Source organism: Atractosteus spatula, chromosome 21 (assembly GCF_055471065.1).
Source record: "Atractosteus spatula isolate fAtrSpa1 chromosome 21, fAtrSpa1.hap1, whole genome shotgun sequence".
Lineage (NCBI taxonomy): Eukaryota > Metazoa > Chordata > Actinopteri > Semionotiformes > Lepisosteidae > Atractosteus > Atractosteus spatula.
The window spans coordinates 14,624,001-14,640,841 of NC_142726.1; the positions used below are offsets into that span (position 1 = coordinate 14,624,001).

At 40.6% G+C, this 16,841-nt stretch overlaps 1 protein-coding gene across 1 annotated transcript in view; it reads right to left on the reverse strand.

Annotated features, from left to right (window-relative positions):
* The window catches only part of slc12a4 (solute carrier family 12 member 4), a 34,433-nt gene extending 17,806 nt beyond the window's left edge, over nt 1-16,627 (reverse strand). Inside the window, exons 1-5 of the mRNA XM_088938600.1 lie at nt 16,395-16,627; nt 3,678-3,772; nt 3,034-3,165; nt 1,180-1,326; nt 355-409 (exon numbers count right to left, since the gene is read on the reverse strand). Of these exons, the coding sequence (XP_088794726.1) occupies nt 355-409; nt 1,180-1,326; nt 3,034-3,165; nt 3,678-3,772; nt 16,395-16,530 (565 nt within the window). The 5' untranslated portion in view covers nt 16,531-16,627. The remainder of the gene's footprint in view (nt 1-354; nt 410-1,179; nt 1,327-3,033; nt 3,166-3,677; nt 3,773-16,394) is intronic.
* Nucleotides 16,628-16,841: the final 214 nt, after the last annotated feature.

Here is a 16,841-nt window from a genome sequence, read left to right on the forward strand (position 1 = left end):
ATTTTAGAATAATGGTTTAGTATTTTAAATTAACACTTCATATCCTGACAGTGTTAAATTTAGGGTGCTACACTGCATTATGTAGGTCCCTTTGGTGTTTGAAGGAACCCTAAACTCCAGATTATCCCATCTCCCAAACATCCCCCACTCTCTGGATGTAATAACACTCACCTTGCAAAACTACCATTTGGTGAGAATGTACTGTAAATAAAATAAAAGAGCAAACAGAGCAAAAGCACCTTACAAGGTGAGCTTTACAGATGTAGTAAAAAACATGTTTTTCTCTAGAAATCACACCATGTCTCTTAGTGTGATAATAGTTATTCATTTAAGTCCAACTTTAGCAACCATTACCTGGAACCACACCGTTAGTAGCGATGGCACTCATAGATATGGCTGTAAGCATTGTCTGCAGATACAGGAAAAGGTATTAAATAATTCACATTGTGGACTCTTGGCACTGTCGATGAGAGAGAGGTTGAAAGACTGCAGCCGTGATGCACCGGTGAACAGCAAGACGTTGCAAAGGAAGTCAAAGGCAACATTCATTAAAATTCATCAGGAGCCGACTACTGAATCACTGTTGTACACCGCAAGAGAAAAGGTTCATAAACATTCCGATCATGAAATGCTTTGATTTCAGCAACCAGAATTAAAAACGGTTAAATATACAAAAAAAACCAAAACTAATGTACTTTAATTGAAAGCAGGCGAAAAGACCTGCCCAGTGCCAGCTCTAAAGGTCAGAAGATTCTAAAAACAAACAAAAAATACAAATACCATAAGAGGATATTTATAGCTCCACCTCGTGGTTTTTAAGCATAAAACCTTTTGATTTAAAGTGGACAAAATCACGATTATGATCAAATGCATGGAGTACCACACACTTAATATTGATTTATATACAGTATTATTTAACCAAAATTGTGTTTTTAACTGTACCACACATAATAAGAGATAATTTACAAACCTTGTCTGAAGAATTTCAGACAAGCATTCTAGTGAATTCAAAAGCAATTAAGAACATCTATTTTTAAGGGACGAAGGCAACCGATATTAGGTTTTTATCGATATAGTAGTTTTTGGGTGCTTCCAAGATCTTGTATAGATGTATAAATGAACTCTGAAGCTTAGATGAATGAGCAGTGTTTTTTGTGCACTGAGTTTGTCTGTGCTTACACAGGAGCAGCACATCAAAACGATCAGGAAGGACTGAACGACTCCCGCCGTGCCCACGATCCAGGTGAGGCGCAGGAAGAGTATGACCCCAAAGATGTTCTGCAGACAGGGCAGGTACACGCCCATCAGGCTGCCCATTCTGGGGGACTGCGGGCACAAGAGGGGAAACAATGACACTCGGGAAGTGCATTTATAACAAAACAGAAGACGTCTTTACACAAAGGGTGGTGGGGATGTGGAACAGGCTACCCAGCTAAGTTGTAGAAGCTGATTCCCTGGGTTTTTGCGAGACGAAACCCCCACAAATGAATCGGAAGGTCTGAGCGACTGCCTCTTGATGCAGAATTTATGTTTTTAGAATCAACAGAATTGGAAGTCATGGCAGGTGACAAAGCCTGCCTGCGTGAATCTTCTCTTCTTTCTCCTTCATGTGGTTAATTACCCCTCTTTCCTTCCTGTCTGAATCAACAGGAAGACATCTTTTCTCATGAAGACTGTCAGAGCCACTGATCAGAACACTGTGACAGTCCTTGTTTAAATAATAAGTTGCAAAAGCTCAATCAATAACATACAATTGACAAATAAAGAGTAATTACAGTTTTCTTGAAGCCATTTCTGTTTTTCCATTCATTGAGCTTGACTGGAGGTGATCAGCAGAGATTTTGCTTTTTTAATTTTCTTACACTTTTGCCATCAGGGCTCTCAAAACTACTGAGTTTTTCTACCACTGTGAATATTTTAAAATGCAAGTCTTTTGTGGCAAGGGTCACACCCAGAATGAAAACTTTTGAGTTTAAGTTAAACAACATATTTAAAGAACACTACTGTTCTATACCCTGCTTATACACTGTCTTTCTACACGGAAAGGCTTGGACAGATAGACTGGAAATAGCTTATCGATCAAAGGTATTGATTAGGACTTTGAAGGTCAGTCCTGTGCTTGTTTGCGGTTAGGCTACACAGTGGAAGCTGCAGACACACAGCCTGGGCTCAGTCAGTTTACAGCAACTGCCCCTGGGCCACTGACAGGGCGAGGGAGAGAGACTGCTTATCTAAAGGACTGATGTCATCGGCAGGCCCTCCAGGCTGGGCCCTGTGAACGTGCCCCCCCCTCCCACCCCCCCGCTGTACACTGGCTTCACGCTTGGGACTGTAGGGTGGCCCTGGTGCCTCTCGGCTCGCAGAGTCTCAGCAAAAGAATCACAGCGGTAGAGCACGCTGCACACGTCAGAGGATTACTTATGGGTTTCAGTTATACTTTTTTCCCCCACAGGTTGAAAAGATGAAGCTCTGCGCGTGACCACGATTTGTGTGGCGAGATCTTCTTCCAAAAATGAAAAAACAGGTATTTTTTTTCACCAATGGTTTGTTACTGGGAAGAACACACACTTTGCTGGATCTTCCTGATTAACTTAAGCATTCTTCCTGATTAACTTAAGCGGGGAACCCGGTATCCGAGCCCTGTGCTGTGTAATGGAAAATGTGAGAGAGTGCTTACTTACAAAGTAATGTAACTTCCCCACTGACACTCACACAGAGGCATTGCTTTTGTGAGTTTTGCACTCTAAATATAAATATTGTACATAAATAGACCTTGAAATAAAGACCAGAGATTTCTAATCCCATAGCCAAAAGAAACACACAGTAAGAACAGCAAGTTCAGGAATGAAGCTCTGCATTTGTGCATCGCGTTTACGGACAGTTACAGTGGAGCGCATCTCTGCTGTTCTGTGCAAAATGTCACTGTCCGGTCTGACAGCCGAAGCTCCAGGGAGGCAAACAACATGGGGCTCTTTGGCTTTTCTTTGGATCTCGGATCAACAAGGATGGCGGATCGGAATCGTGGATACGAACCTTCGGCACCTTCTTCCTGGACACCTCGGCACTCTCGGCCTCCTCGTGCTCCTTGGCCCCCTGGGTGATGTTGGTGTAGTTGACCAGCCGGCTGAGGAGGGAGGACACCTTCGGCCGAATGTCCAGCTCCTCCTGGTGTAGCAGAGGAAAGGCAAAAAAAACAACAACCAACATGCATGTTAAACAAGAACGAGCGCTGCCCGTTCAGCCCTCTCACTAGCAGTATATTCAGCATGTGCGATCAATCGCATATCAAACTTTTTATGAGAACCTAGCAACACTTCAGTATCTGTGCTGCACGTTCATGTATAAATCCTTTACATTCCTAAACCCTCAGTAATGATTCACTGCATGGCTATTAAATGAATCAGATATTCAGAACCATATTCAGCAGTGGTTACTTTAACAACTGTGTTTATAAAGCGTGTACAAACTGTGATTTACACCCAATAAATTTATTTCTGAAAAATTTGCTATACAAGCATAGGAACACTTAAGGATCGGGGCTCTCAGATCAGAAAAGCATGGCAAAATTCTCACTGGATCGAGTACAGTGCGGTGCTTTGTACAGTTTACAAAGCTGGTACACTACATGCCACTATACAGACCAGTACAAATCAAATCAAGGATCAATAGAAAAGTACCTCAAATAAGGCCAGGTTCTTGTCATAGAAGTCATTTCTCTTCGCTGAGTCTGTCACACTCAGGAAAGGGCTATCTTCTTTAAGGTTTCCATGGCCTAAGAAGAAAAAAAGATACCAGGTGGAGTGAAAAGAGAAAAATAAACCCACTTACTGATGGAACCAAGCAGACTGAACAACTCAGGCCACTTAACATATAAAGACTCGTAATCAGTGAATAACACAGTAGTTGAGGTTTGTTTGTGCATACTAAGAACACAACAACATCATTATGTCTTTTGCAAAACATGAACAAAAAGGGATAGAAAAGAGTATTTTTCCAAAATACAGATGACTAAACAAACCGCACAGAAAATAAAATGGCATTGTTCTTGAGAACACAGTCAGACGATATTCACCCAGCTAAATACAGTCTCAAGTGAAGTCTAAGTAGAATATACAAAAGAAAAGGGACCAATGCACCAATTAAGATCACTGTGATTATTTCCAGGGTATTAAGTAGATTTTCCTGTACAGGAAGGAGTTATCTTTACGCTATGAGATTAGTCTCAGACAATCTCTCTACACCAGCTTGAGTACATGTTCACTGAATGACTAACCAGCGCCTCCAACCCACAGCTATTATGATAAAACATCTTGGCAAAACGTGGCAGCTGCTCAGTGAATTAAAGTTCTGTAAGAATCACAGCGCACATAGCGAAGATTTTAAATCAGCAAATTTGAGCACTGATGGGTGAAACTGTCCATTTACAGCAGAAGGGTGATTTCATGCATCAATATCCTCTGGACCTCGATTTAGGCTGATGTCTGCTGCAGGAATGAAACAAATTCATATCTGGAGAGAAATTGTTTTATCCCTGTTTACACTTCTAAGTGGTTACAGACACAGTACATTTCCTGCGTGTCATCTCTACACCCTTACATCATTCAAAGTCATCAGCACCAATCATTACAGCCCTGAATAAAGTCCTGATGTGCCATATGAGCTCATTTAATATCTTATCATTTCTACCACTGCTTTCCAAATGATACCATGCCAAGACCTTTTCAATCTAGATTAGACTACCTCATTAGCATGCTTTTTTAATTATGTTACTGTAATAGAACAATTATTTCTTTTCAACACACACATTTTCTCATGTGTCACTGACCTGTTGAAGATTTCAGATTTCTCCCTAGATGGAATAAACACTGCATACTGCTCGACATATATTAAATAATAAAAGGTATAAAGGATATGACCAATAAAAGTTTATGCACTGTTTTCCACTTCCTCTACCCTAAACAAATGGAGTGTAAATCTTTGTGAGTGTAAGCCTTTCTCAATAAATATGCATACTGCTACATAGTAACCTCTGAGTTCCCTTGCTTTGTGTAGCTGAACTTCTTTAGTACAAACAACAGGGACAAAATCAGTACAAACCTGGGCTCTGCAAATTGCAGCTGCAGTTGTAGGCACTTGCTCTGGCAAACAGCTGAGATCTGCCCTTGTCACAAGCTGGGATGTTAAGTGTAACTGTGCAAATTTGCAAGAGCCCAAAACCAAAGTCTCACAGCTGGAGTGTGGCATGAGCGAATGGCTTCTGACAGCACTTCTGTGAGGAACAGCTTCCTGCACTTCATGACGATAATACGGCTCTGATCAATATTGCGTGGCACTGTACCGTGCTTTTGCAACATTGCAAACCACCAATTACCACTTTTAACCTGCCATGTTTTAGAATTCCTTCCTTCCCTTAATGAGATCTAAACCAAATGCTTGTGTTTGCTGCAATCTAAAGATTGAACACAGTCTATATGGCTGACAGTCTGCTAGCTTCTCAGAAACAGAACTACAGCACAATTACTTTATTTTTGCTAAGCTTATCTAAACTGGGACTGTCAAGCAGTCGGGACAGCTTTCAGGTCCTGAGCATCCCTATGTCATATTCGCAGCAACAGGACACTCTAGGCTTTGTCAAAACAAAGCTCAGTACTCCTTAAGTTTGAAGGATGCATTAAAGAAAATCTGACTTTCATATTTTCAAAACTCATTGGTAAGAAATGGTTTGCCCTCAGTTACTTTGCCCTTCTTTAAAGAAGAAAATGTAATAATCTTATTTTAAAAAATCAAGTAACTAAAATTTAAATTACTAAAAAATTAAATAAATTACAATGAAATCAGCACAAAATGATTAAATATTCAGATGACTAATTAATTGTGCTTATCTTAGTATTTTTTACATACTTTATTCAAACTCTCAGTCAAAAAACACTAAATGTCTTTCCTAGAAGAGGTTAAGAACTTTGGTTTCCAATTAAATTTAATTTAACATACACATTGTCTGACTAGCATCAGACTCCGGAAATGTTAGAAAGTTTTGTAATCATGACTTTGATGCATAACTGCAAACAAATTTAATTCTCCAATCCTCTCCAAAGCTGCACCTGCAATGAAATTCGAATCAGCACAAAAAGTCCTCTTTACATCTAGTATTAAATGTATCTGCATATGTTCAGATTTTGGTAAAACACATTACAATATTTTTAAATATACTTCTAGTGTTTTCAAAGAAATTCTTAGCCAAAATCACCACAGACGTAACAGACTTCATATGCCAAAGGAAACATAAATCATATTAAGACAAATATACCAAACATTCAATATATATACAAATATATTATTTCTGCAAAGATATTCTAAAAGATTGAAGAAAGTCTCATATGCTTATCAGCTTTGAAATCTACCTCAGCTAAGGATGCTCTGCTACCTTACAAGTGACACTTGTCTGATGAAAATGAAGATTCTGAAAAACCACTGCTGTAGCCTCTGCAATTTCCAATGGTAGCTTAAAAATTTCTTACAGTCTTAAAAACATATATCTAGAAAATGCCTCCGTTAGGCCAACAGACAATTCTGGCAACACACAAGAACATCCATGTGATCTGATCTTTCACCTGACCGAAGACTCCTCGTGCCGGACTTTCTATGCCCAGTCTTTAAAATGTTTTGCAATTTATAGTAATTAAAAATGAATATACCTCATCCCAAATCTCAATAACCCCTTATTTTTGCTTATCACTGATCACCACAGGACCTTGTCTGCAGGGCAAATTTTACAATAGTAAGAAACAAGCCCTTGTCTGAATCTGGAACACCACAGTCAGCGACCACCTTCCCGGTCAGCACCACAGCCGCCTGTCCCACTACAGTCCATCACCCGGCAACGCGATGCTGCTTCAGAGAGACCAGGGAGAAGTCATGGCTGCTACTCACCTGAGTTCAGCGCTGCCTTTCCATTGATACTGCTCTCCTGTACCATCCTTCCTCGCCTGCCTGCTGACCAGCTGTGCTCAGTACATAGTCGGGCAGAGTTCTGGATGCCCTGCTGCAGTGGGAAAGCGCTCCAGCGTCCTACTACAGAGGCAGTGTGCACTCACCCAGCTGCCCGCAGCTCAGCTCCTATGGAATTAAGCTGCTGTAGAGACCAATCGGGATTCTCTTGGGAGGACAGAGGGTGTCAGAGGATTCCTATACTGCAGCTGGGACCAAGCTGTGCGCTCCTAACACAGCAAAGCAGGCTGCTTGGTGTGTAGCAGACTGTAATAGGGTGTTCCTTTAATCTACAGGAATATCAACATGAAAGATGCTGACAAGCGTCGTCAACTGTTAGAGAAAAATAAGCGAAATCTATCGGCATAAAAATAAGCTAAATACATAAAAACACCAAGTATGTTGCCTCCATCTGTATTTTTTGCTATTATGAAGTAATAAAGGGAGTTTCAGTGATGTACACCTCGAAACGTCTAATTTTCCTTTTTTTGAGCATGCCTTGAACAAGGTAAAAAGTTACACAGAAGGTAGACTTCAGATGCACCATGCCACGAGACTGCTATGACTGATACATATGATTAACCGAATTAGTATTTGTAAAATCTGCACAGAAAATGGGTTTTAGGCTGTCTCCTAGTTACCCTACCCATGAATTCTCTCATTCTATTTTACAAAGTTTATTTACTGATGTGTCCTACATTGGTACAAACTGACAGACAAGCGGTTCTTCCAACTCAAAGGTGAGCAAAATCAAACACTTCACCCTGCGTGCTTACTGAGTTTTAAGAAAGCACAGCTCTCCACTCACCATGCTCTCTGTTTCGGCAAAAATAATAAAAAACCCTGAATGACTTTTTAAGTTTCCAACTGTTATATTGGTTAGACAATGCTGTGATACTGGCACTGTACAACCATTGTGAAAAACAACCACAACATAAAAATTGTCAGATGCTGCCCCCTGTTGTGATTATTAAGTACTGCATCCCCAAAAGCCACAGCTGTAGGTGAGGCTTGCTGGTGTTCCGCATCTTAACAGAAAGCAGACACCCAAAGTAAAGGTCACATGATGGTCCTGCTTGTCCAGAAATAAATCATTTATCATTAGATGGGGTGGTTGCTAATACTGTTTATTTCTGTTGGTATACATTATCTTATTGTCCTAAAACATAATGTGTTCAGTGAGTCAGTCAATGCGACGTTCTGTCACTCCTGGAATTTGGAGGCTTAATTATAAAGTATAAAGGAATCGGTGGTGGTGGGGGCTGAATCTTATGGGTCAATTCATTAAAATATGTAGACTGTTTTGTTCCCCAGCTAAGGCTTCAAAAGCTGCATGGTGCTTGCGTTCATTGGAGAAGTGGCTCAGCACAGGTCATGTACATTAAGACACAGGAGTGTCGGTTGTGTCCAGGTCCTTCAAGCCTCTAATTAAACAGCAGATTGCAAGGTTATTAAAACCAGACTCCTGGATTCCCACTGCTCGGGCCTTCATCAGCCGAGAGGAAAGGGGTTTAATGACAAGCCCGAACAAGCCAGCGCTGCCTCCTCAGGAATGCCTTTCACTGCGCAGATCAAAGAACGTCAGCACAATTTTCCACCCAAATCTGTCTTATCACACATTACACAGTCAAATTACTTGGCAGACGGTATGAGACGCTATGTTTAGCGCTTAATGCCACATTATTTCAAACAATTAAGCACAGAGAATTGCAGCACATTAACACTGCAACACAAAAACACTTACAGGCTTGATCAGTGATCCTGACTGGCTACAATACATTTACACTTGTTCTCTAAAAAAGCTGCACTATTTTAAAGAATAGAGGCTCAGATATTATGAGAAAAACTGTTAGTTAGGTCTGTCTTGAGATTACTGGGTTGTATTTATGAATAGGTAGGTTGCCCCCAAATTTCAATGTTCTAAATACCCTGAAACTGACAGCAAACTTTTTGCTTAATATTAGAGAGGTCAGTCAGAGAAGTTTCATACAATCATACATTGTATTTCATACAATACAAAATTTATCATGAGTGTTTTGAAGTTCTCAATTCGTTTCTTGAATAAAACTCAACTCAAAAGAAGAATGAGAATTAAACTGCTCTGCCAAATATAAGTCCTGATGCACTACAATTCAATCCACTCCAGGCTTCACAAGTTCCAGCCTGCATACTGTTGTAAGTCTTTCTGTACAAGCAAGTACAGCATAGCAGATCTTCTCTGGATCAAACTGCTATGCATTGGGAGTCCTGTCTAGCTGTTTGCAGTCCCACCAAGCTCTTTCCAGAGAAGGGAACACAAACGCTGCACTTGTACTCCCAGAGCAACTCTCTGGTTGTCACATATATAAAGTTTTCAGCTATGTTTAAGGAAAACTTCATAGACAAGCAAAGCATGAGCACAATGCACTCCTGAATATCTGTGGATGAAGAGTGTCCAATAGTCACCAGCCTGAAAAATTCTGACCTTACTGCTTTAGATCAGAAGCAAGTTAAAAACTAGACTCAGGGATGCAAGAAACACAAAGAGATAAAAGGCTCTAAACATTTACAATAACATTTGATTGATGGATTCAATGCACACAAGGTCACATCTATCCCCAACATTTTTCACAAACTGTGCTGTGAGACACTAACATATACTGAGCATTCAAAGAAAGTTATCCATATTTTTACACTGTATGCTTTTAGAAAAATTAAGTGTACAGATTCTGGATATCTGTTAAATGCTTTTAGAATCATTGCAATTAATCTAGGGTTCAGGGATCACTGAACCGGCACTGCTTGTCCAGGCTGTATGAGAGAAATGGGACAGAAATCTTCAGACAGTACCTGCAACCTGGTGCAAAGCAAGTGTCACAGATGTACAGTTTCTTCCAGTGGTGGCCACACACTCTGCTAGCCTGCTACTTTCACACAGTAGGCCCTCTTTTCATGACATATGTTAATAAATTGACCTATGTCATGTGTCATATAAAGTCTTCTAGTCTGCATTGCCTACAAAACCTGTACTTTATGAATTTGCATTCCTAAGCAATATGTTTCTTCTGTTGCACAGAACACACTTGAGGTGATTACTCTCCATTGTGTGCTGCTGTGATAGCAATAAAGAGGGCATCTGTGGCATCTGTTAAAGGATGGATGTTTTTTGTTCTTTCACCTCATTTCGTTAAGGCCATGCGATACTCCATTTGACCATCTTTATTAGTCATGCTTGAGAAAGCTGCAACATATCTAAATTCAGAAAAGCTGATTAGCTATAGCAAACAATTTAGTGCTCTGTTGACTCAAGTATAATGCCTATTTAATCCTAAATGTTAGGTCTTTCTTTTTTAATGAACATTTAAGATGGAATTAAGACTAAGCAGTAATAATTCTAGTAAGCTTGTTACACTTCTCACTGCCTACTGGCACATAGCTTTCTCCAACACTAATCCTAGTCAAATACTTCCAGGAGAGCTTTGCAGGAATAGCATATTTTATTATTGTTTTTATTATTAGAAGAGGGGAGGGAGAGAGGATTAACTCACAAGCCTTTTATTTAAAATGTAATGTTAAAAGAATCCATAAATCATACAGATCTGATACGCAGGTCTGGAACCAGTTATGTTTCATTTCATTCGAGCAGCTTTGAGCATCCACAAGGAACAACTTGAGGATCTTCACAGGTAAACTTCACTTTTAAATGACCAGTCTAGTAGAGAACAAAAGTATTAGGGCCATGCAAGTTACCTAGCCTTTGCTTTACAATAAGTAATGCTTATTTTTTGTCAACTACTATCATACTGAAAAAAGAGAGATATTTGAGGAGCCATGGAGTCAAATGTAAGATTTAAATGCTAATTTAATGGGGCTGAAAGTTGTGGATACTTCTTAATTTAATAAGCCTTTACAGTTGCAATAACAGACTTCTGGAGCAGTTCTTTTATGTTTTTCCTATGGTTGTTTGCTTGTCATTACGTTCACGTGAGGTCTGGAGTTCACTGAACGCAGGGCCATCAGCAGTGTTCTAGGTGCATGCAGTGCGCAACGGTTTTATTAAAAGATAAATCCTGTTCTTGTCCGCGCCAGAGTACTGAGACAGAAAAAGACCACACAGTCAGAATAAAAACATGACTGCCCATCTTACAGTAGAAACCACAACAGAAACTACTTGCCAAAGGAGCGATGTTGCGTGCTAACTCTCAAGGACAAAATGTTCAAACTAATTTCCTTTTAAAGCCTCATTCAGTATTACTGCCCTGCTGACCTCCTGGGTCTGCTTATTTTATTCGAGATGGATTTGTAAATTAATTGAAGTAATAATGATGTGATTGACTGGACTTATTGCCTGGTTTTGAAATACAAAGGGGCTTCTTTTTTAAAGAAAGAAAATTTCTCTCAGTTCTCTTGCTACGTTTCCTATTGTACCAAATTAATGGCAGTCAAATACTAATTTGAAGTAAACTAAAATTCATAAAAAACAATTGAAAAAAAAAACAGAAAATGTTTAGCCCTGCTGATTTTGAGCTGTTTCTGTCTGGCTTCCAACAGGTTTAATGGAGGAGAAGTAACACGAGTGGAAACTGAATTTCAGAACTGGTTAAGGGGAGCTCTCTAAAATAAATCTTGGAAATATATACTGTATGCATACACTTCTGAACAGCTTTTTAACTTTTAAACAAATGGCCATCTACAGAAATCCCATCCCTGGTTTTGGATATCCACTTTTCAAGTTTTGTTTCAGTGGAGCTGGTAGTCACAGACTAATTGATTTTATCTTTAACAGTTGTAGGGGCTTTGGCAATGGCATCAACCCTATGCAAGTTTCTGAGTTTCTGAATTAGCAAGTAACTGTGAAGAGCCAAAAGCCTTTACCATTTCCCATTGGCCTTTACCAATGGTGGCCTCCTAATTATCCCCATCTTTGAATTGGCGTCATCACTCCGTTCTCCTCCCCATTGAGAGCTGGTGTGTGGGGAGCGTACTGGTGCACTATGGCTGCCGTCGCATCATCCAGGTGGGGCTGCACACTGGTGGTGGTGGTGGAGGGGATCCCCATGACCTGTAAAGCTCTTTGAGTGGAGTGTCCAGAAAAGAGCTATATGTGTAAGGAATTATTATTAATTAAAAGATTACTGTGGGCAATCAGAACACCTCTGTTGTTTTACAGAAAAATTACAATATTACAATAGCAAGGGTATTAATCAAACACTACTTTATTTGGATCAATTGGCTTTTTTCAAATTGGTCAGATGGTCCAGTTACAAGCCACTAGAGAAGGGGTGTCAGACATGGGCTGTCTGATCCTGGTCCTGCAAGGAGCACTGTAGCGGCAGGTTTTCTAAATCTCTTTAAAGCAGCAGCACCTGAAGAGCTGGAAAAGGCTCTTACAGGGGTCCAGCAGTGGAGGACCCAGGTGACTGGTTGGATCTCCCGGGCCAGGAGAGGGCGGCCCTGGCCTGTTGTTTTCTGAGTTTGTGTTGCAGCCACGTTTCTTGGTTACATAGTTATTTCTAATTATTCAGTTATCAGCAGAATTGTAATCATGCTTGGAGTCATTACTTTTTAACACAAATGGAGACAGAACAAAGCACTGTGACCCTGTGAGACGCTATATTCTTAAAGACCCACACAAGGTTGTCAGATTTACAGAGGGGGCCTGTTGTCTCCATTGATTGTCCGATTATTGTCTTCAAAGTGTTTTATAGAGAATTATACTTTTACTGTATTGCCTTTTCAGTAATCTGCTCTCAAGAATAATGTCTAATTTATATGTTTTATATGTCTAATTAAGAAAATAATTATGTTAATCGTTAAATTAACTATTCAGGTTGGACCAAAAACCAGGAAGACAAGACCTTTCAGGCCTGGAGTTTGACACTCCTGACTCACACAGTATAGAGTTGTTGAATAAGAAAAATGCCTCAATCAGCTGCTGGATCTTTCATTAAAAGATTTGTAAGGAATGTAATCAAGGTACAATAAAGGTTTAAAAAGTGTTTTTTAAAAATAAATGTGCTCATCTGTCATTAAATGCTAGAAACATAAACAGCATGTTGGTGAACTTCATGGTCACCATGATGTTGTGCACTGTGCTGACCTTAGGACTCATCAGTTGCCCTTCTTATAATCATATAGGCTTTTACTTTGTAGCACGTACGGCTTACCTTATTTATTTTGGTAGCTTTCAAAATGTAAGGCCATGTCACGTGTAGTAAAAAAGAAAAAGAAATGGCCTTTTGAGTTTCCGAGTTCAGTTATGAAGAAAAAAACTTTAATTTGTCAGAAAATTATATCAATAAAAATCATAAATATGACAAATAGTACAACAGTTGCTCGGGATTGGTGTAAGTGGTCTCTTGACTACTAGTTTCTGTGCCAACTACTACCAGTATTTAACATTCCAACATTTAATCTGACTACAGTACATAAATATCAATAGTGAAAGCATATTTACCCTCCTAGAATCTCCATTTCTCATAATTAGACTCAGAAAATAATAAGATAAATATCTTAACCACCTAACAGTACTGGACACTACAGACACCTCTGTATTGAACTTTTAACAGAAAAATGCAGAACTGAGGAGTTATAAGAAACATGCCTGATTCCTCAGGTTTGTGGTCAGTGTTAGTGTGTCGATGGCTTCAGTAAACACTGCACGGTCGAAAGTGCACAATCACCACTTTGTGCCGCCCTGCGAACAGGCTCCTGAGACTGAAACAACGTCAGCACTGTGACCCTCTCCCCACCTCCTGATCTCTCCGAATGCACTGCTGTCAGGGATATACACAGGTCTTCAGTCTGCACTAACTCAGCCCTTCGCCTTTCAGCCTCACTTCTGCACCTGTACACACAAACGACAGCCAGTCTTTCTATTTACAGCCAGTTGTCAAAATCTCTTCAATAAAGCTAGAGGACACTAAGGGAAGAGTTCGGTCTTTGTAGTTGCTATTGCTCGGAGTCGACAGAAAATAATGCAGTGTTAGATGAAGACCTGCTCACACACACAGGAGCTCAATTCCACTTGGTCCTAGATCCGCAGATTCCAGGATCCTCCACCACCTAGGAAAATGCCAGTCAATTTTCTTTGTGTTAAAAGCCTAAGAACAGTTACAAACGACTGGAGGCTATCTGGTACATCCCATCCAGCCTGTATATTAGTAGCTTACTGATCCAGCCATTTCTTGATTGAATCCAGGATATTACCTTCAACAACATGGTGGTTGTTGTACAAATGTGTAAAGCTATGCCTGTTCTCAGTTTTAAATGCATTTCCCTGCAGTTTCCAACTGTTCTCTGGCTGATTTTTCACTGCTCATTCTGAAGAGGACCGCGGGGTTGACTTTGCCAGCAGCTCTGACGATTTTGAATACACAGATCTAGTCAGCTCACCATTTACTCTGTTCAAGAGTTCAAAAAAATTCAGCTGGCCTGGAGCTGTTTCCCAGTTCAGGCCTGGGCACAGAGGAGCTCTCAAAAGAGATAATCATTCCCATGCCCTACCATACTGTTACTAAGTAACACCTGCAATGAACAAAAATGCATCTGAGAAAAAAAACAAACAATCTTCTATTTGTGTGACATTCAAAACACTTCTGTGCCAAGAATTGTTCAAAAGCTCTGTCCATCTTCAAGTTTATTCTACTTTTCTTTCTTGTAAAGAAATGTTTAGAGGCTTGGAAAAAAAGCTCGGGTCTGGTGTGGCTGGCCAGGAGCTGGGCCGGAGAGAGAGTCTGGTGATCGGGATTGCGTAGTGTTCCTGTGTTCACCATGTGAGGTCAAACCACTCATCACCCTGTGCTCAAGCTCCAGACCAGGTGATTTTGGATCAGAATGGGGTGACTCCTGGCCTGCCATACCTGGGCCGCAGATAATTCAGCAAGTCTGGTTCTGGAAGACACAGAACTTCACAAAGAGAACTGCATGGCAAGAGTCAGCCAGACTATGAAGGAGGAAATCAAAATGCATGGATCCAGTAAATTACCTTCCCAATTAGGATAGAGAAATACCAGCATAACAAACACTTTCAAAACAATAATTCAAGTTCAGATTATTAGAAAATGCACAGGATGCAGTGGGTACAGGAAGTGTCTAAAATAGAAACCTATGTTATTGTTTTTGCTGCGCTTGGCTACTTTACAAAACAGTGCAAACTTTGAGTACAGAAATCTGGGCAGTGGGGATTTAGTGACTGTGCAGCAGAGTGTTTATGCAAAGTTTTGTTTTCACTTTAAGGCAGACTCAAGTCTTCTTCCATTACAGAGCTTTCTTTTTTTATTACAGTAAACATTTCCAGTTGTGCAGAACAGCTGTGCTCGGTTTGCGGAGTTTTATCCGGACAAGTTCCTGCTACAAGTATCTTCGCTCGGCTGTACGTTTCAACCCCTCAAGCGTCTTAACAGCGGCTCGGTGTACAGTAAGCTAGCAACAAATGCAAGTGGGCACTGGGCCCAGATGCCTCACGGCAGTGAGCAGATGTCAAGACCAAGCAGACTGGAACTTTCCGTCTCCACTCTTCTTATATAATCCTTGCTGTCATCCTTACTGCTTGAATGGAGCACCCTGCAGTGACTAATATGTCAGACATACCCTAATGGTAAGTTACAGCACTCTGTGTTACTGCTTTATCTGTAAGCTAAAGTGCCGTTTGATCCCCCAGTAATAATGCTTCTGAAAGATACCGTGCAGTAATGCTCTACTGGCACACTGAAATCCTACCCTGCAGTTCCAAACTCTTTCCTTTCTCTATTGGAAAGGAGTGGCTGCGGATCTGGCCGACTTCTTCCTGGACTCTAACAAGGGAAGACTGTAACTTCCCAGCAAAACCGCTTGCGTAGCACTTCTTAAATCAAGCCATGACAAAGAAAGGCAGCTTGCAGAAATAACGTTCACCATTTGCTTACGGGGGCACACAAACTCTCTGTCTGCTTACAGCGATTCTGTCTTCTCTGTGCGAGATTTGTGGAAGATCTGATAGTGACAGTCTGCCCACCCCGCCCCCTCCCCTGTCCAATTGTTATGTCTTTGTGACAGACAACTACTTTGCCATCTGTCTGCACTAGAAAAGACTTGTTTTGTCACTGCCTGGTTCTGCTCCCTAATATAGTACCAGCCCACATAGACCTCATGAAGCCATACAAAGGACTGGAGTGCCAGGGGATCTCAGGAATTAACCATGAAAGAAAAAGTGAAACCAATAAACTATCTGTTTTTTAATTGCTACTATTACATCAATACAGAATGAAGAATGTGTGTAACTTTCATCAATCATTGTGAATAGGAGCTGAAGAACAAAAAGACAGATGACAGGCTACTTTCTGCATTGATCACACAACCCAGGAAAATCCTTTCTGTTCAGATTGTGAGAATTACAGATAAAACTTAAATTCTCGACAGAGTTCAGAAACAAAATGTCTGAAACTTACCATCAGAACTCACTGTGTCATTATTGTCTGGGTAAGCCTGCCCCGTATCTCTGTAGTCAACCCAGTTGATCCCTTCCAAACTGTCATAGTTTGATTGGCTATTATCCTCCACTGGTACCACTGTAAAATGGGGCATTTCGTTCCCCACAGATAACGGTAGCTCAGTCCTGCTAACTCTTAGCAACAGTTCAGTGAGCACTCCCTGCCACAGCAGCTAAACTCCAAAATCTCTCACTGCATTCCAGTACAGTTTGGTCACTTCCTCCAGAGGAAATTACCATATTACCCAACTCCACCCATTACCCGGAGCTTGAAAGTTTGCACTGAATAAGTCTGAATTGACAGGAATCATTACAGCCTTCCTCAGGAGCCCTAGCCTCCTTTATGATCTCTACAAAGAAGCAGAGACAATAAAAACTCCCCCCCTAAGCACAGCCAGCTCTCAAA